At 45.9% G+C, this 18,308-nt stretch overlaps 1 protein-coding gene across 2 annotated transcripts in view; it reads left to right on the top strand.

Annotated features, from left to right (window-relative positions):
* Positions 1–18,308, top strand: part of ELOVL5 (ELOVL fatty acid elongase 5) — a 70,096-nt gene that overhangs the window by 27,393 nt on the left and 24,395 nt on the right. For both annotated transcript variants that reach the window (XM_030870455.3, XM_060307955.2), the window contains exon 2: positions 17,321–17,386. In XM_030870455.3, coding sequence (XP_030726315.1) covers positions 17,329–17,386 — 58 coding nt within the window. In that variant the 5' untranslated portion in view covers positions 17,321–17,328. The remainder of the gene's footprint in view (positions 1–17,320; positions 17,387–18,308) is intronic.

Below are 18,308 nucleotides of genomic sequence, written 5' to 3'. Positions count from 1 at the left end.
TAAGGGAACACATCACTACAGTGAATGTTCACTAATTTGCACTCCAGTAATTCACAACACATGGCCTGCCTGTTGACTCAGCAGGCACGATGCGTCTATGCTGAACAGAATTGGTGGCCAGGCGGTACATTTCTAGATGGTCAGAACCTTCCCTATTCCCTTCTTCCCTCCTACTTGTCCCTGTGCTCCGTGACTCATAGGATAGCACTGCGTGCAGGGTGCAGAGTCAGAACCAGAATTGGGGCTTCCTCCTCTCACTCCCCTCGCCTTCCTGCCACCCCTCCTGTGGCCCCTGGTTCCCTCCCCTGCCGTGGCCTCACGGTGTCCTCCATCTCCTGTGTGGACTATTGTGGCAGTCTTCTGACTTGACCTTGATATCACTCTCTTTCCAGCCTCCCGCCCACCCTCACTCTCACCCCCCACCCCCAATCTAAAATCAACCAGTAGAGCCCTTAGCTGCTTCTCCAACATGGGTTTTCACTTTTCTCTCCCCTCCCCTTTGTCCCGTCCCCCACTGGCAAGCCTTACACGTGACTGTGACCCACCGGTCCCTACGTAGAATCGGTACGTCCTTTGTCGAGGCATCTCCCTCAGCTTGCTAGTTATCCTTTCTCCCTAGTGAGACTGACTTCTCCGGAGGCAGGTGTGTGTCCTGTGGCTCTGTGTCCCAGTGCCTCCCACAGTGCGGTGACTGTGCTCCAGGATCATAAAAGCAGCTGCCGCGAATCGAAGTGCCCCTGCTTTGCCCCGAGCGTGTCATATCATCTCACAACAACCCCGTGGGGTGTAGGCATCATTACACACGTGTTTAAAGTCCAGGGAACCGGGGTCTGTACAGCTTACCAAAGATCATATTACAGTGTTAAGTGTCAGAGCCCAGAGGGTAGTAGCTCACATTATACATATTACATGAAATTATTTTCGTGTAGAAATAGTGAGAATCTATACTCACAGGCAGCACTTCATTATGAGTTAAGTAGTTTAGGGCCCATCTGGAGATCTGTCAACTACTTATAGCTAGGGTTCTTAATTTGGGGATTGAGGGTCCTTAGGATTTGGGGGAGTTTGTCAATTTTATCCAAATTCTCTGTCATCTGGGGATAGAAAGAGGGTCATCTTCACTTTTTTTTTTTTTAACCTTTGCTTTAATCGTATTTTTACAATTGGAGTGGGATCCCCAAAAGGTCCAGAACTGCTAATTTCACATTATTTCTATGCAAAATAGAATACAGAAAATAGAATTTTCCAAAGGCCAGATGACTAGTTTACAAAGTAACATCTGGAACACAACCCTTTTGTAAAGTAGAGATTATATGTTTTGATAACTTGAAGGAGTAAATGAATGAAAATGATTCACCTTAGAGACTAGGTTTTCTAAAAGTAGCAATTACGGTCATTCCCTTTCCCTCTCAAAACCACCCTTCCGTTATACACTGAACGTTTGTGTGCCCTCACCCCCCATTTCATATGCTGAAGCCGTAACTCTCTGTGTGATGATGTTTGGAGGTGAGGCCTTTGGGAAGGGTTAGATGAACCTTTTACCTTGGTCTTGCCAGCCCCCAGAACTGTGAGAAATAAATGTCTGTTGTTTAAACCACCTGTCTATAGTATTCTGTTACTGCAGCCCAAGCTGACCAAGACACTGTTCCTTTCCTTCTCCAACCTGAGGGCATATATTAAATTGTTCATGTATATGAAGAAAATTATTGGGGAAAACCGTAATACATTTTAAACATGTCCCTGCTTCTGTAGTCCCGTTAGTTTTCTTCAAGTTAAGTGTGTTTATTTGGTTCTGCCTAGGAATATGTGATAGCTTTTCCAAATCAAAGTAGGGTATTATGTATCTTTTTATATCTGTCACCCGCCAATTAAATGTTCTTGTCTTGGAACATTTGTGGGGTTTCTTTGGGGGGGTTATTTATTTTTATCGGAGTATAATTGCTTTACAGTGTTGTTAGTTTCTGTTGTATAGCAAAGTGAATCAGCTATCTGTATACATATCTCCCCTCTTTTTAGGATTTCCTTCCCATTTAGGTCACCACAGAGCATTAAGTAGAGTTCCCTGTGCTGTACAGTAGGTTCTCATTGGTTATCCATTTTATACGTAGTTTCGGAACATTTGTGTTTTTAAGTGAGCTAAGAACGTGGGTTCCAGCTGGGTGATAGATTTCTGAGTTTAGGGGGAAGGACCACATTCCCTATCTCTGCCACCTACCGTGATGCCTTAAAACACATTTGCTGCTCACAGAAGGCATGTTGTTAAACAGTATATGCCGGTTTATATGCCTCAATTCTTTTCCTAAAATTTTCACCTGATTGACTTTTTCAGGAAAGATACCTTACAAGTTCTTTTTCTTTTTTTTCACACACACACACACTGTATTTTATTTTTACAAGAGATAAATAGACTGACACCAAGCATTGTAAATGGATGTCCACAACAAAAGCAACGATTGCAATTACCAAACACGAAACACACTCATACTCTGTCATAATATTGACATTCAGTCCAGGAATCCTCCACGGTAAGAGCTCCTTTACTTTGCAGTGCCTTACAAGTTCCATACGTAAATATTTTTGCTCCTCCTAACTGTGTCCTTAATTGTCATTTTCAGATCTGTTAGTGTCGCTTCCTTGGTGTTCCAGCTGTAGGTGGGCACCTAATTTTCATGCTAATTTGACCACTGGCTTGTCTTTCTTCGTTTTGTTATGGCAAAATGGCTTTTATGACAGCTTGGAGTTGGATATTGGTACTTGGGGAGAATTGAAATGAAGGGAAACTCTTGTTATCAGCCAGTCAGAATATTCATTTACATTAATGTGACTTGCTAAACTACTTGGAGTTCCACTAAAATGTAATCACTTTAGGGCCTGATTCTCAGTTATTTCACCTTTAATGGTTGTCAAGGGGGTTTTAAACACAGTGGCACAGTTGTTGAAAGTAGCACTAGGTGAAAAGGAGAAAAGCTTTGCTAGGAAGAGATCTAATCTTACTGGAGAATTTTGAGAGAGGGTTACAGAAGTCCCCGCAGCCCTTGCTAGACAGTGTCTGTGCTCTGGGCAGCTGTGGGCGTGGAAGGCTCCTTCCCGTCCTGAGGGCAGCAAGGCCCCCTGCAGGGCACAACTTGTGCCCACACTGCACACACCCAGGAAACCGGAATCACAGAACGGTAGGACTCCTCCACTTCATAAAAGTGCTTCTTCGCCACTTTCTGTTTTTCATTGGATTGACAAGAAAGTGACCCAAAAGGTAGAAGAAAACAGTTTTTATTTTTCATAATGAAGTAAGCTTTTCTTCATATTTTTCATTTATCAAAAAAACATCTAGAATCTGACAACTCAAAACTATTGATGATGCCTAAAGTTTTCTATGTTCTGTGTAGAATAGAAAGCGGCACGGAGATAACGGATGGCAGGAACTTCTTATTTAAACCAGAGAGGCGGAATAGATGTACAGATTTATCCCAGTTATCTATGCCTGCTCCATCCGTGGTTCTGTAAAATGGGATTGTTTCAGACTCTGGAACACTTCAAGATCACAGAATGCCCCTGAATCATCAAAGCTTTGATTTTATTCGGGAAGATTTTATTTGATACGTTTAATGATTTTCTTACTCTCTGAAAACTGGCCTATGTGAGAGGTATGGTCCCTTGAAGTCAATCAGAACATTAGGCTGGTCAAACAGTATTCCTGTCGCCTGAGTAGTCTGGGTAAATAAGCGTTTACTGGGAGGCTAAATCAGACAGTTCTGAAAATTAAAGTAGTGAAAACTCTAGCATTTAGGTGAAGGGTTAAGCTTTCATGAATGAGGTTATAGTTCACACTATTCCTTTCCAGCAGAACTCATTAACAGATGCCAAAAAGTCACAACTGTGTGTTAGTGGGAGGTGCAAGGGGGGCGTGAGGAGATTGAATTTTTTAAAAAGTCAAATGCTTAGTCTTGTTTATTGGTTTGTTTTCCACTTTTGTGGATTTTTTTTTAATGTAACTTGTTATTTTGAGGTCATTTCAGGTTCATAACTAAGAAATAACACAGAGATCCCAGATCCCAAGTACCCTTTACCCAGTTCCCCCTCCCTGGTAACATGGTGCAGAGCTGTAGTTTGGTACCACAATGAGGTCGCTGACATTGTTACAGAAAAGATACAGGACGTTTCCATCAGCACATGTTGCCCTTTTATAGCCACATCTGCTTCCCTCCTGCCTTCACTACATCTCTAACCCCTGGTAACTGCTCATCTCTTCTCCATCTCTATAATTTTGTCATTTCAAAAGTGTTATATAAAGGGATTGGCTTTTTTCTACTAAGTCTCTAGAGATTCATCCAGGTTGTTACATGTATCAGAAGTGTGTTCCTTTTGTTGCGGAGAAGTGTTCCATGGTGTGGATGTACCACTATTTGTTTAATAATTCACCTGTTGAAGGGTATCTTGGTTGTTTCCAGTTTGGGGCTATAATAGATAAAGGTGCTGTGAATATTCACGTATAGGTTTTTGAGTGCATGTCAGTCTTTTCTCTGGAATAAATGCCCAGTAACTTTATTTTAATGATGGCATACTGTTTGTATGCCTGTCCCATAATTTGTTTAGCAAGTTACTTTCAGATGGTATTTTTCTGCTGCTTATATCACTGATGACAATCTTATCATTAAATCTTAATGCACATCTGCTTTTATTTCCTTAGTATAAGGATTTCTACAAGTGAGCTTGAGTGTGCAGAATTTAAAAGCTTTTTTTTTAAGTATCTCTCATTTTTTAATGTTTATTTTTAATTTAAGTGCATCTGATTCCAGAACATTTTCATTACCTCAAAATCCCCATACACCTCAGCAGTTACTTCCCATCCTCCCCTCCCCCAGCCCCTGGAAACCACTAATGTACTTTGTGTCTGTATGCATTTGCCTATTCTGGACATTTCCTATAAAATAGAATCGTGTAATGTGTGGCCTTTTGTGTCTGACTTCTTTAACATAGCATGATGTTTCCAAGGTTCATCTATGTTGTAACGTGTATCAGTTCTTCATACCTTTTCATGGCTGAAAAACATTCCATCGTGTGAATGTACTACCTTTTATTTATTCATCAGTTGGTGGACATTTGGGTTTTTACCCCTCCCCCACCCTTTTTTGGCTAATATAAATAATGCTGCTGTGAATACTTGGGTACAGGCTTTTATTTCTTCTGGGCATATACCTAGGAGTAGAATTGCTGGGTCATGTGATAGCTCTGCGTTTCACTTTTTTAGGACCTACCAAACGATTTTCCACAGCAGATGTACCATTTGACAATCCCAAATGATGTATGAGTGTTCCAATTTCTCCATAGCCTCACCAACAACTGTGTCTTTCTTTATGATGATAGCATTCCTAGTGGGTGTCATATGGATCTTTCTAAAAGAGAAAGGGACAGAGCTGTTGGGGTAACACTACCCTGCTGATAGGTGGCCACCTGACCTACCAGCTACGGAAAGCCCTCGGGCACTGCTAATATGGAGTTTCCCAGTGGTGTCAGTGGGCTGTCTCTGGGCTTCTGTAGAGGAAGAGGAGATTGTAGCCCTGCCTGTGCCTCATGCCAGAGCCCCTGACTTGGATGCAGTTCAGCGAGGGCCCAGGAAGCTGGGTGGGATGGGGGTTTACCTACTCATCCTTTGGGGACCCAATTGCAGAAACTCTGAGGCTGAAAAATTTCCTTGCTAGCTTTTATCATAACAGCAATTGTTTTACTCATTCTCGGGGGGAAAAAAAACACCCTTCCTTGGATACTGTGAGTAAAGGCTAGAAAGGCGTGTGGTTTCCATTTTCATAGGTGACATTTCAAAAGTCATTGCAGGGCTTCCCTGGTGGCGCAGTGGTTGAGAGTCCACCTGCCGATGCAGGGGATGCGGGTTCGTGCCCCGGTCCGGGAGGATCCCACATGCCACGGAGCGGCTGGGCCCGTGAGCCATGGCCGCTGAGCCTGCGCGTCCGGGGCCTGTGCTCCGCAACGGGAGAGGCCACGACAGTGAGAGGCCCGCGTACAGCAAAAAAAAAAAAAGTCATTGCAGATCACAAGCTGCCAAAATGATAGCTTTAAAATGTACTTAAAAAAAAATTCTGTGTAGTAGTTAGCAGAGAGCACAAGATTTGTACATAGTAGGGTAACTAACTCTTCCCAGTGTGCCTGGGACTTGCCTGACTTTTTTTTTTTTTCCCTGATATTGAATCCCAGGAAACCAAGTTCCAATAAATCAGGACACTTGGCCACCCTAAGTCATATAAGCCTGCAGATAACGAAATGGACCTGCTTGTTGTTTGGCCAGGTTACTTAAAGTCTCTGAACTTTAGTTTCCTCATCCGGAAAATCGGGATAATTCCTTACTGAGTCTTTGAAAATCTGGTATGTAATAGACGCTCAATAAATGTTAGCTCCCTTGTCTTAAGCTTCAGACTATAGATGAAAGTTATATTCTTTTTATAACCAAATTCTATATTTTCGATTACAAGCCTTTTCATTTCCTTCCCCGTTCCAATTAAATCAAGGGTGTGTGTGTGTTTATTTTTTATTTTTTAGGGCCGTGCTTCTAATTGGTGCCTTGGTTGAGTGTAGTAAGCAGTAGGAAGCAAGGGAAAGGGGAGTTGGCTTTGAAGAGCCCCCTCTAACCGCCCGCAACCTGTTAATTTAGTCTATTGCTAAGTAACAGATTACTGCAAAATTCACCAGCTTTAAACAGCAAACATGTATTATCCCACACAGTCCCTGAGGGTCAGGAGACCCAGAGAGGCTTAGCTGGGTGGTCCTGCCTCAGGGTCTGTGCTGAGGTGCTGGTGGGCCTGCAGGCCGCTTCCTCACTCACTCGGGTGTTGGCAGAGGCCTTGGTTTCTTTCTGCCTTGGCCCCCCCATAGGATGGCTCACGACAGGGCAGCTGGCGTCCCCTGAAGCTAGTCATGTGAGAAGCATACTGACCATGATGGAAGAAGTCACGGTGGCTTTTATAACCTCATCCCAGAAGCGACACACCATCCCTTCTGCTGTGTTCTACTGGCCCTACACACAGCCCTGGTCCAGTGCAGGAGAGGATCCCTGGGGACCACCTTAGAGGCTGCCTTCCACAGATGCCAAGTTCACATGAAGACACCTCTGTCCTCTGATCCAGGGACTGAAGCCGATAGGAAGTGGCTCAGTGTAGGACTGATAATAACGGGGCCTGAGCCAGAGCCCACCTCTTGGCCAGTGCCCAGATGCTTCCTGTCGTCCACCTTGCCTCCTTCCAAGCAGCACGTCCAGTTGGCTGTGGGCAGGTATGTGCTGTGAGTTCTGGCGTTGGCAGCCACTTGGTGGTACCTCACACGTCCCCAGCTTGGTGTGACCAAGCCTGCGGTTACTAAATCCCTCCTGTGTCCCGAGAACAGCTGCTGGGGGTGACACAGAGCAGGATAGACCCTCCCTCGCTGCGCTTTACAGGCCTGGCCTCCATTGACACCTGTCAGCCTGGGAAGCGCTGACAGAGGGTAAGGGGTCCCTCCTTATATTATGTTGTATTCCTTACAACAACATTCCAGAGTGGAGGAAGGGCTTACACTACTTAATGCCTGCTGGCTATATGTTATATGTGCTATGTAACACTGTGTTTAAAAGGTAGAACTGATCTCTGACTTAATGAGGTTTATTTCAGCTTAAGAGATGATTCCCCCCCCCCCCCCGCCGTCCCCCACCCCGGCTGGTGGAGTTAGAGCAAACAGGGAATTGTAACCTGATTTGTAGGAATGAAAAACATTTTGTCCTTGACCCCTGTCCTAGTCTAGACTCTTGTCATTGTAATACAATACATGGATACTGTCTGCAACAGATTTCATTAGTCCCAAAGCCCAGCTATGTACACAGCAGTAGTTCCCAAAGAAGCCTGGCTGCCCATCAAAATTACCTGAGGAACTTTTCAAAAAAAAAAACAAATTTCTCAGCCTCTTGACTACTGAATCAGTTTCTAGGAGTGGGTCCCAGAAATCTGTTTTTTAAAGCTTTTAGGTGGTTGTGAGATGCAGACAGATTGGAAGACCCACTGATGTGAAACTGAAAGACGTGAAGGCATTCATTCATTCATTCATAGTTTCAGCCAGTAATCGGCAGTCTGTCAGGCACAGATCCAGGCTCTGAAGGCACAGATGGGAACATCAGAGGTGCTGCCCTTGAAGGCTTGGAGCTTAATGGGGCTTATGAACAAATGAGCAGATAATTACAGTATAACTGACAATCACAGCACTTTAAACAGAAGCCTATAATTTTATCACTGATGGAGATGGTGGAAGTGATGATGGGCGTATGAAAATGAGGCCAAGGAGGATTGCCACCCTTTTCCCACTGACTTCCCAAATAGGTCTTAATATGGAGATTCCTAAGGTCTCTCTTACCAAGCATCATGAGTGAATACAACTGGTTGTTTTTGGTTTTTGTGTTTTTTCATTTTGTTTGTTTTTGGCTGCATTGGGTCTTCGTTGCTGCGCAGGGCTTTCTCTAGTTGCAGCAAGTGGGGGCTACTCTTCATTGTGGTGCGCGGGCTTCTCATCGCGGTGGCTTCCCTTGTTGCAGAGCGCGGGCTCTAGGCATGTGGGCTTCACTAGTTGCAGCACACGGGCTCAGTAGTTGTGGCACTCAGGCCCTCAAGTAAGCATGCTTCAGTAGTTGCAGCGCGTGGGCTATAGGGCACGCGGGCTCAGTTGCTCTGCGGCATGTGGGATCTTCCCGGGCCAGGGATCGAACCCATGTCCCCTGCATTGGCAGGCGGATTCTTAACCACTGTGCCACCAGGGAAGTCCCTACAACTGATCTTTTAAAATTTTAATTGAAGTATAGTTGATTTACAATATTGTATTAGTTTCAGGTGTACAGCAAAGTGATTCAGTTATATATTTTCAGATTATTTGCCATTACAGGTTATTATAAGATACTGAGTATTGTTTCCTGTGCTGTATAGTAAATCCTTGTTGCATACCTATTTTACATATAGTAATTTGTATCCGTTAATCCGTTAACCCCGTAGTACTAATTTATCCCTCCTCCGCCCCCCTTTCCCCTCTGGTGACCATAAGTTTGTTTTCTACGTGAGTCTGTTTCTGTTTTGTATATAAATTAATTGCTGTTGTGTTTTAGATTCCACCTATAAGTGATATCTGATATTTGTCTTTCTCTGTCGGACTTACTTCACTTAGTATGGTAATCTCTGGATCCGTCCATGTTGCTGCAAATGGCAATATTTCATTCTTTTTTTATGGCTGAGTAATATCCCACTGTGAATACAACTGGTTTTGTTTTTGTTTTTTAACTTGATAGTGTTATTTAAAATTAATTCTGCATTTATTCTCATGGATAAAGCTGTGTGAACTCAAAACCACTGATACATTATTGTCACCATCCTCTTCACAATGATCTTATGAACATGCCCCTTGAAAGGCCATACAGGGTATTTTAAGAGAGGTAGGTTGTGGGGTGGGAGACTTGGCTTCAAACTTCGGCTCCCAAAGTCTGTGACCTTTGGCATCTCAGCCCCCTCTGCAGCTGTAGTAAATGAATGAACTCATTGGGCATCTAGCATGTGCTCGTTGCTAGGAGTACAAAAGGCATGTCAGGTACAGACTGACTTCTGCTCTGTGCTGATGGTATGAACACTGATCTTCTCTTCCACTCAGAAGTCAGTGACCAGTGTCCCCTTAACATTCCAGAGAATTTATCTAGAGACTTAAAAGTCTCCTGGATTTGCACATATTATGTCATCCCATCCAAAGTAGAGAATGCCAGAGCTGTGAGGTGTGGATGTGGGCAGGTTTCCTTGCCCATGGACTTTGCAGGGGACCCCAGTCTATGGCTTAGCAAAAACTCTCGTGAACATTGAATGTGAAATTGGTCAGTGCCAGAGGTCTTTGTAATGATGATGATAACACAGATATGTTTGCATCTATTGTGTGCATGCATGATTGTAAATATTTTACATATATTATTGACTCATTTAATCCCATAGAGAAGGCACTGTCAATGGCCCTTCTTTTACAGGTGGGGAAATTAAGTAGCTGGCCCAAGCTCACACAGCTAGTAAGTGGTGGAGCAGGGGCTGGAACCCTGGCTGTCGGGCTCCTGCCCAGTGCTCGCCACAGGGTCTTTGCACACTGCCAACCACTGTGTTTCAGGAGGGCAGAGTGATGTCTGTCTCTGTCAGTCGTTTTCCTAACGAGCAGTACTGTATACTGCTTGGTACATAGTAGGCGCTTGTTAAATATTCAGCTGCCTTTCCGACGACTGGTAGCATGAAGGGCAGCCACTCTCAGCATCACCAGGAGCACAGAAATAAAGCCAGTCATGGGAAGACCTGATCCCGGCACTCGGATCTTTCTCCTTGTCTCACCGCCTCGTGTGGATTGATGAGTTACTGTCAGCAAAGCTCTTTGTGGGAGCAGAGCTCTCCATCCGTCCACAGCAGTCTGGCCTTCATCCACCGGCAAGGGGCTTTCTGTGTCTATATTCGCTTCGTCTTCTTCCACATGACAGTGTGCTTCAACCGAAGCCAAATGTCACTGGTTTTATTCTTCTGATTTCAAATGAGAATTGAGTCGTCCGAGAGTAATTTTCTACAGTGAACCCCTCTCCAGATGCTTGTGGGTTGGTGTGTGGGGTCTTTACTGGGGAAGAACTTTGATGATATGTTCTGTTCCTTAGCTCTGAATAAGAATTCCCCTAGAAGCTACTAGAGGCCAAGGGGGAGTCACTTGACACCTAACCTGGGACTTGGAGAAAAGGTTGAAGACAGAATGAACAGGGAGGAAGGACCACAGATGATTCTTTTAAGAACAGAGTGGGTGTGACCCTCCACCGCTTTAGAAGAATAGAATGTCCTTCTTCGGCAATGGTTAGAATAGTGCTTTTCAGTTAACTGGTGGCAACCAAGGAGTTGGAGGTGACGTGAGCTTCCCTTTCAACCTGTCTCATCTAACTTTTGGATAAGGGAAAACTTGAGTGTGGCAGCATTTACAGTCCCCGCCCCCCCCCCACGCCCCAGTTGTCCATTACACCAGAACGAGGGGCTCAGCCTTAAACCGCAGCGCTGACCTATAGCAGGACTTGGTGGTGCCTGGCGGTGCCCCAGCTTTGCAGTGACTGGCCTGAAGCCCAGCCAGAGCTGTGTCCTTTCTCACGTGCTTGCTGTACAGTAGGAGAGAATGACTCCATCAGAGTATTAACGCGAGTGGGATGTGCCCTTAGAATGAGGGTAAGAAAGTATGAGAAGCTTATGGGGGAATGAGAGTAAGCACAGATTCCTGGATTGTCGGAATGAGGGGACCACATCAATTATCTGTTGATGTGGCAGATAATTTCTCCTGAGCCAAGATTTAATCCGGAGTTATCTTTTTATTTTTTTGCGGTACGTGGGCCCCTCACTGCTGTGGCCTCTCCCGTTGCAGAGGACAGGCTCCGGACGCGCAGGCTCAGCGGCCATGGCTCACGGGCCCAGCCGCTCCGCGGCACGTGGGATCTTCCCGGACTGGGGCACGAACCCGTGTCCCCTGCATCGGCAGGCGGACTCTCAACCACTGCGCCACCAGGGAAGCCCCGGAGTTATCTTCTTTTTAAGTGCCAGGTCTCTAAAGGGATTCTCTTGTCAACTTGCTTTCATATCTGGAAGCTTGTTAGTGCTTCGATGTTTTTCTCCTTAGGGTCTCTATGACGGTTGTATATTTTAACATTTCTGAGCAGATGTGGTCATTTTCCTCCTCTTATTCCCAAGCTGATTTTCTCCAACCAAGAAAAACCTTTTTAAATTCAAGAAACAGTGTTGTGACTACCAAATTAAAGCACCATTTAATGTTTTGTGTTATTGGCAGCAACTTGGAATGTTCCCATGCCTGCTTAACAGGAGTTGACTGTTAAGGGGATGAATGGGTTGGAGAATAGAAAGTGGAGGGAGATTTCCTCCTGACCCCTTGGAGCTGGAAGCTCAGTTTAGCTGACTCATTTTTAGATGAACTGTGACAATTCTAAGTGAATAAATAAATAAAACAGGACACGATGAGGAAGCTAACAGTAGGTAAATGTCTGCAGTAAACACATCTTTAAACCAAAAGCAATGTGACTTGACTGATTTCACAGGAAAGGGGGCTTTCAAAGCAAGCTGACTTCTCCCTGCCACCATTGCCTTGGCAGCAAGAAAAACCAGGGCTTGACCCTGAAAATCAATCGTCACTGCTAAGCTTGGGAGTCAGCAAACAGCCTGGTTGTGGATTTAGGTAATTAACTTCCTTTTAGGTAATTAACTTCCTTTATAATTTTTTTAAATCTTACTGTCCTTTAAAACAAATTTGCCTTAAGATCTCAGTACTTTTCACGTGCTCAGTAGCTTTCTCACTTTCTTCTGCTCCAGGTATAAATGGCCAAGAGGCTCAGCATTTGCGTTCTTACCAAGACCAATAACTTCATCTTGAGAATCGCGGTGGGAGCAGGTCTCCTTAACCCCAGCGACCTTCCGTGTGCTCACCCCACAACCCCGTTTGCTCACAGTTTGTTGCCTCTCTTGGGGGCCACGTGGAAAGGGGGGGCACTGGTTTGCCACAGAGCTTGTTGTGTCTTGTTTCGAGCCTCCGGCAAATTCTGTGTGATACTAGATCACAGTGAAAACGAATGCTCGTTGGGCCTCACGCAGGTGACTCACCTGGGCCTGCTCCTGGGGAGAGCCAGCTCACGGACAGATGGATCTTCCACAGGAGCCCGGCTCTCTGGGGGATTCAGGTTTTGCCCTTTTGTGCCCTGTTTTCATCAGTATTTCCAGGTTTGTGTATTCTGAGCTGTGGTAGTTTCAACGTTTCTCTTGAATTTAGGCCTGAGGCTCACCTCAACCCTAAAAGACGTAGTACACGTGCCAGGAACTTGCCACGTCACAGAACTAATCCTTGATTTAGATGAAGGTGTACTGAATGCTGTCTCATCCTCTTTTAATACAGGGTAATTACTGGCCCTAGTTAATCATTTCTTCTATTGAGATACTTACGGTGAGGCGCAATTGTAATACAGCTGCATGGTTACCAGAAACACTCCAGAATTTGATAGTGGGAAGTGGCTTTCAACTAAGAGTGTCTTTTGGAAATGTGCGTACGAGGAGTTCTTTAAAATCTATTCTGATTTACCTGCCCGTGTTCTCTACCCTTATCCTGTTTTCATTGTTGTCATTTTCTGTGTGTGGCCCTTGAACTCGTGAAGAGCTTTTGGATGCTGTTGTGGTTGGAATTTTCCTTAATGTATCTGATTACTCCCTGTCGTGACCTGTCATTCTGGGAGGCCCCATAGGTTGAGCGAGTGCCAGAGACTCCTGGTTAAAGAGGGTGGGGAGGCAGTGCTTGGCTAGGTGTCAGCGTGATCTGGCCCCTGGGAGGTGCTGACTCTCCCTTTTTCCTGTCTGAGTGTGGGGAACCAGTCACATCAAAGAATGGCTTATTCTTTGGCTGCACTCAGGACCAGAGCTCCTCTTGCATGGGCCCAGCACATGGGCTTGGTCCCTGCTAGTACAATTGTCCAGAGCAGCTGTGTGCCTGAGTGGCCCAGCTCGCCCAAGCTGCCAGTAGGTTGCCTGGTTGTTAAGAAGTGACGTTCCCAGCCCACGTGCAGCTTGGAAGATGGGGATCTGCCACAGTCAGGCAGGCCACAGACCTGGCCGTGCAGTTGGACACCTTGTGCAAAGTGGGTCATGCCATTCCCGTGATCCCAGATCGCCAGGCAGAGTGTCAAGGGCTTTGCAGGGCCCCGTGCCTCTCCCGTTCCTTTAGAAAAGTACAAAAGAGTACAGCTCAGCCCACAGGCTGCTCAGCAAGTGCGCGGTTCGCCCAGCAGGGCGGGCCGGCCTGGCGGGAGGAGTTCACTTGCTGGGACCTTTTGTCCTGTTCCTGCCAGGCGGGCCAGCCAGGGAGCTGCGAAGGGGACGGGGAGCTGCGAAGGGGACGCGGGGACTGGTGTGAGTGCAGCTAAGGAGCCGCCTCCCCTGCCAGCCGGTGGCCACGAGCTCCCCGCGCCGTGGGGTTGATTTCTGTGAACCCCAGTGGGCAGGGAGGGGAGGACAGAGGGGAGATGGCCCCAGGCCACTGCCCCCAGCTGGCCCTCAAACTGGAGTGCCCTTTCTCTCCGCTCTGTGGTCACCTTCTCCGAGTGGCGACTGCATTTTCCAAAGTAAATTTTCGCTCCGTGATCCCATCCCCTTTACCCTGCTTTATTTTTTCTTGCTGATAGTCACTTAACGTACCATATTTTACGTGTGTGTTCCTGCCCAGCCTGGAATTTTGTTCCCTGCTGCACCCGTCAGGGCCGTCCTGCCTCTGCTCCTGGCACGGGGCAGGTGCTTGGTAAGCGTGTGGTATGAATGAGAAATGAATCCATGGTATTAAGGGATCTGGACGTGTGACCGGCTGGACAGGAACTCAGAACTGTGCTGAGATGATGAAAGCAAACCTTTGCTGGAGAAGCCTCCTGGTGACCAGTGTAAAAATAGCCCCTTCTGAGCAGGTCACGGGACGTGTCCAGTCGTGGGCGTGGCCCGGGGAGAGGATGGGGAAAGCCATGAACGTGGCCGCGTCCAGCCCACAACCAGGCCTCCGATTCCCCGGCCAGGGACTCTGCTGGTTAGGGCCTCATGTTCCCCCTTTTCAACATAGACGTTTCAGGAATTATGAGCAACTCTCTCTGAAAATTACTACTGTTGTGATTGTTCGGCTAGCTTTTTCACGTGTTCCTAAGTTGGATGGTGAAAAGTTCTGCAAGCCTGAGAGAATTCTCAAGCTGAGAAGAAATGTGGTCTAAGAACAGCTGGGCCCTTCCTGACAGAAGCGTGTGGAGATGTTCCGTCTTAGAATGAGCCCCTGTGCTGCCACCTCCTGCAGGGCTCAGGACGGGTTCAGATTCGGATCGTTCAGGACAGATGGCCTGTAACAGAAGTCTTCAGTATCACCACATACTAGATCCCATAGTCTCGTCTGGGGGCCTGCTGCTGGGTTCAGTGCGATTGGACTGAAATTTTACCTTGTGTTTAGCCAGGCTGCTTTTCTGTTGCCATGATGTCAGCGTTGTCATCTTTGTAACGATGGGTCATTTATACCCATTCCTGGGCCTCATTTTTTCCCTAAGTCCACGAATGTTCTCCCCCCACCTCCACCCCACAGGTCTGTTTCCTGTCATTTTTGAGCATTCCTTTACTTCTGTTTCCAGCTTTTCTACATCCTCCCTACATAGAAACCAAAACTGGTTGCAGGCTCCCGTGAAAGGGCTCTTAGATAAAAATGAGAAGGGTGTTCTTACTGTTTCCGTCAGGTGTGTTCCCGACGTTGGATCCCAGAATGCTGTTACTTGCTAGGACTTTTACAGCTTGTTGTTAATGCGTATGTGCATCATTTCCAACATCTGCTTGTTGGCAAACTCGGTTGGTTTTGGTGTTCAGCACGTGCCTTCTCCCCCATCGTGAAAATCTAGTCTGTTCTAGGCCTCCAGGCGAACTCTTTGTGTTTTTCCCTATTCAGCAATCCTTTGTACACAGTAGGTTTAGTACGTTCATTTCAGCCTCATCTTTCATGCTCAGATAATGCTTCACGCTGACAGGTGCCTGTCTCCTGAGATGTTGTCAACTGTCCCACCTTCCATTGCTGCCCCCTGCGGGTGTGAGGACTTGCATTGGACGTTGTGGGCTCACTGGTGGGAGTTTAGTGGGCAGGGCACACGGACGCTGGCGGTATCCACTGTGGAGTGGACCCCGCGGCAGACACACAGCAGGAAACCTTTATGGGAGGGCTTTCTGCGCGCCAGGCAGTGCTCTAAGGACCTTAGGCGTATTGGTGTATTAGATCATTTGCTCTTCTTAACAGCCTGAGGGGCAATTATTATTTCCCACATGTTACAGGTAGGAGGCTAAATAAGTTGTCCAAGGCCATATTACTATTAGGTGGAAAAAATGGGTTTCAAACCCAAATTGTCTGATAAGGAGCCCAACGTGGAGCCTCTTAATCACCTGCCAGCCTGTCACGCTTTTCTACCTAGTTGTGTAACTGTTGAATGACAAAGGTGGCGTATCTAATTGCTGGCACTTGGTGTGTGGGAGCTGGTGGCTTCTTGGCTGAGGGAGTCCGCGCCCTGCAAGTCTCCCCCCAGGGCAGGACAGATGCTGGAACGGAACCCTGGTCGCTGCTGCTTTCAAGGTGTCATCGATGGCAAATGATTAACTGCCTAGTTGATGAAACCAATTTTGCCTTTGCCCTTGGAAGCAAAAATATTTGTGGTTATTTCTATGAGAGTAATGACCAAGACAGTTAAACATATGCCTCCGAACTTTAGTATAGAAAATCTAGTCAATACACAGATGAAAAGATGCTTCGCTACCCTGTAAATGTAAATCTTAAATGGGGGGAAAATAGGGAGTTTTAAAGTCTTAAAGATGGAGGTAGGTCTGTAACCAGTGATAGGAGATCATCTCCAAGATGTCAGTGAAAACAATCAGCAATATTTTTCCAAGCCTTTTTTTTTTTGCAGTTACCACGGTAAGAATATATTTCACATCGCAGCTGAGTACATCGCACTCATAAGTATGGTACAGTAACACTGAAGATTCGTGACAGTTTTCGTTCTCACTAAGGGCAAAGCACTGTGATTATTATGATCAGTTTATTATTTCTAATGCGAAGTTGACTTGATCATCTATTAATGGGTTGTGACCAACAATTGTAAAAACTCCCATTTGGCATGACTTCTTTTGTGCTCAAAAGAGAGAAATCTCTGGAAGTATACCCAAGAAATGGTACCGGTAGGCTTCTTCTAACAGTGGGGTGGAGGGATTGTGTTGGAGCAAAGTGATGAGATTTTTCTTACCTCCTCTTTTCATTTTAAATGTTTGAATTTTTTTTACTATGGACGTGAGTACGTTAAGACAGTAATTAATAAAAGTACCCAGCAGAGGAACTGTCTTCTCCCTGTGGTGGTCCTATTTGCCCCGAAGGGCTCTTCCCTGTCTGCCTCCTTTCTATCCAGTTCCATCCTTCTCCCCACTGAGATTTCAGCTTCACAGAGAGAGTTTTTACAGAGCTGAGAAAAGAAGCACAGAAAACTGGTGCTTCATTTATAAAGTGAATTCACGGGATTGTGTCTTTTCTTTTGATTTTCAAATGAGAACTTAGCCCATAAGTTACTTTCGTGAGTTTAAAAAGAAATTGTTTGAACATGAGGAACTTAACCTTGTCCAGAGCATGTTCCCTGAAAAGAATTTGTTCTTGTTGTTTTATGAAAAAATACAAAAAGCATTTTGAGTAGAGATTTAATCAATGTCTCTTTTCTTAATAGGTTTTAAAATGGAACACTTTGATGCATCACTTAGTACCTATTTCCAGGCATTGCTCGGCCCCCGAGGTAAGGTGGTTTTGGGTTTTGCTCCCCCCTCCTCCCCCCCCCCCCCCGCTCCTTGTTACAGGCACGTGTAAATATTGCACGAAGACATTCTAGAAAACATGAGCATTTTCCAGTGATTAGACTAACGCTTTGTCCTGGATACCAGGGGCTTGGAGTCCTCTGAGGTCCCCTGGCTGCTGGCGCAGAGACACAGGTGCTGTGACCCTCTGCTGCCTTTGGCTGGAGCTCAGCTTTGCCGTCGAGCTTGCAGCCTGAGAATGCCACAGATTTCTCCACTACTGGTGACATGGCTTCCTCAGTTCTTGTGAGTCTTCAGCTGAAACTGACTTCCAAAATGCCCTGCTGCAATAGGAGTTTAAAACTCTTCCCCTTCTACAATTCTAAGGGGTTTTTTTTCTTTTTTTTTTTTGCGGTACGCGGGCCTCTCACTGTCGTGGCCTCTCCCGTTTTGGAGCACAGGCTCCGGACGCACAGGCTCAGCGGCTATGGCTCACGGGCCCAGCCACTCCGCGGCATGTGGGATCTTCCAGGAGCGGGGCACGAACCCATGTCCCCTGCATCGGCAGGCGGACTCTCAACCACTGCGCCACCAGGGAAGCCCCTAAGGGCTTTTTAATGTCCTTTGGTGTTGTGTCACGTCAATGGCTAGATATATACACCTGAGCTCTTTTGCTCTTCATCTTTCATTACCTTTTAGGAAGTAGGTCAGCTCCATATTACACCTTCTTCTAATGTCATCTATAATGTCTTAGTTGTAAAGAAGGAACTTTGGGAGTTCCCAGGAAGATTCTTAGGAAAACTACAAGAGGCTTTTAAACAGATGAAAAGATTCTGTTTCACTTGTGGTTTTTAAAATACAAAAGAAAACAATAAAAGGAACTTCATCTGTTAGTAAGGCAGAGATGAATTAAGGCTGATACCA

The sequence above is a fragment of the Globicephala melas genome, chromosome 11 (genome assembly GCF_963455315.2).
Source record: "Globicephala melas chromosome 11, mGloMel1.2, whole genome shotgun sequence".
Lineage (NCBI taxonomy): Eukaryota > Metazoa > Chordata > Mammalia > Artiodactyla > Delphinidae > Globicephala > Globicephala melas.
The sequence above is the reverse complement of the archived record's forward strand: the minus strand, read 5'-3'. Positions and strand labels throughout refer to the sequence as shown.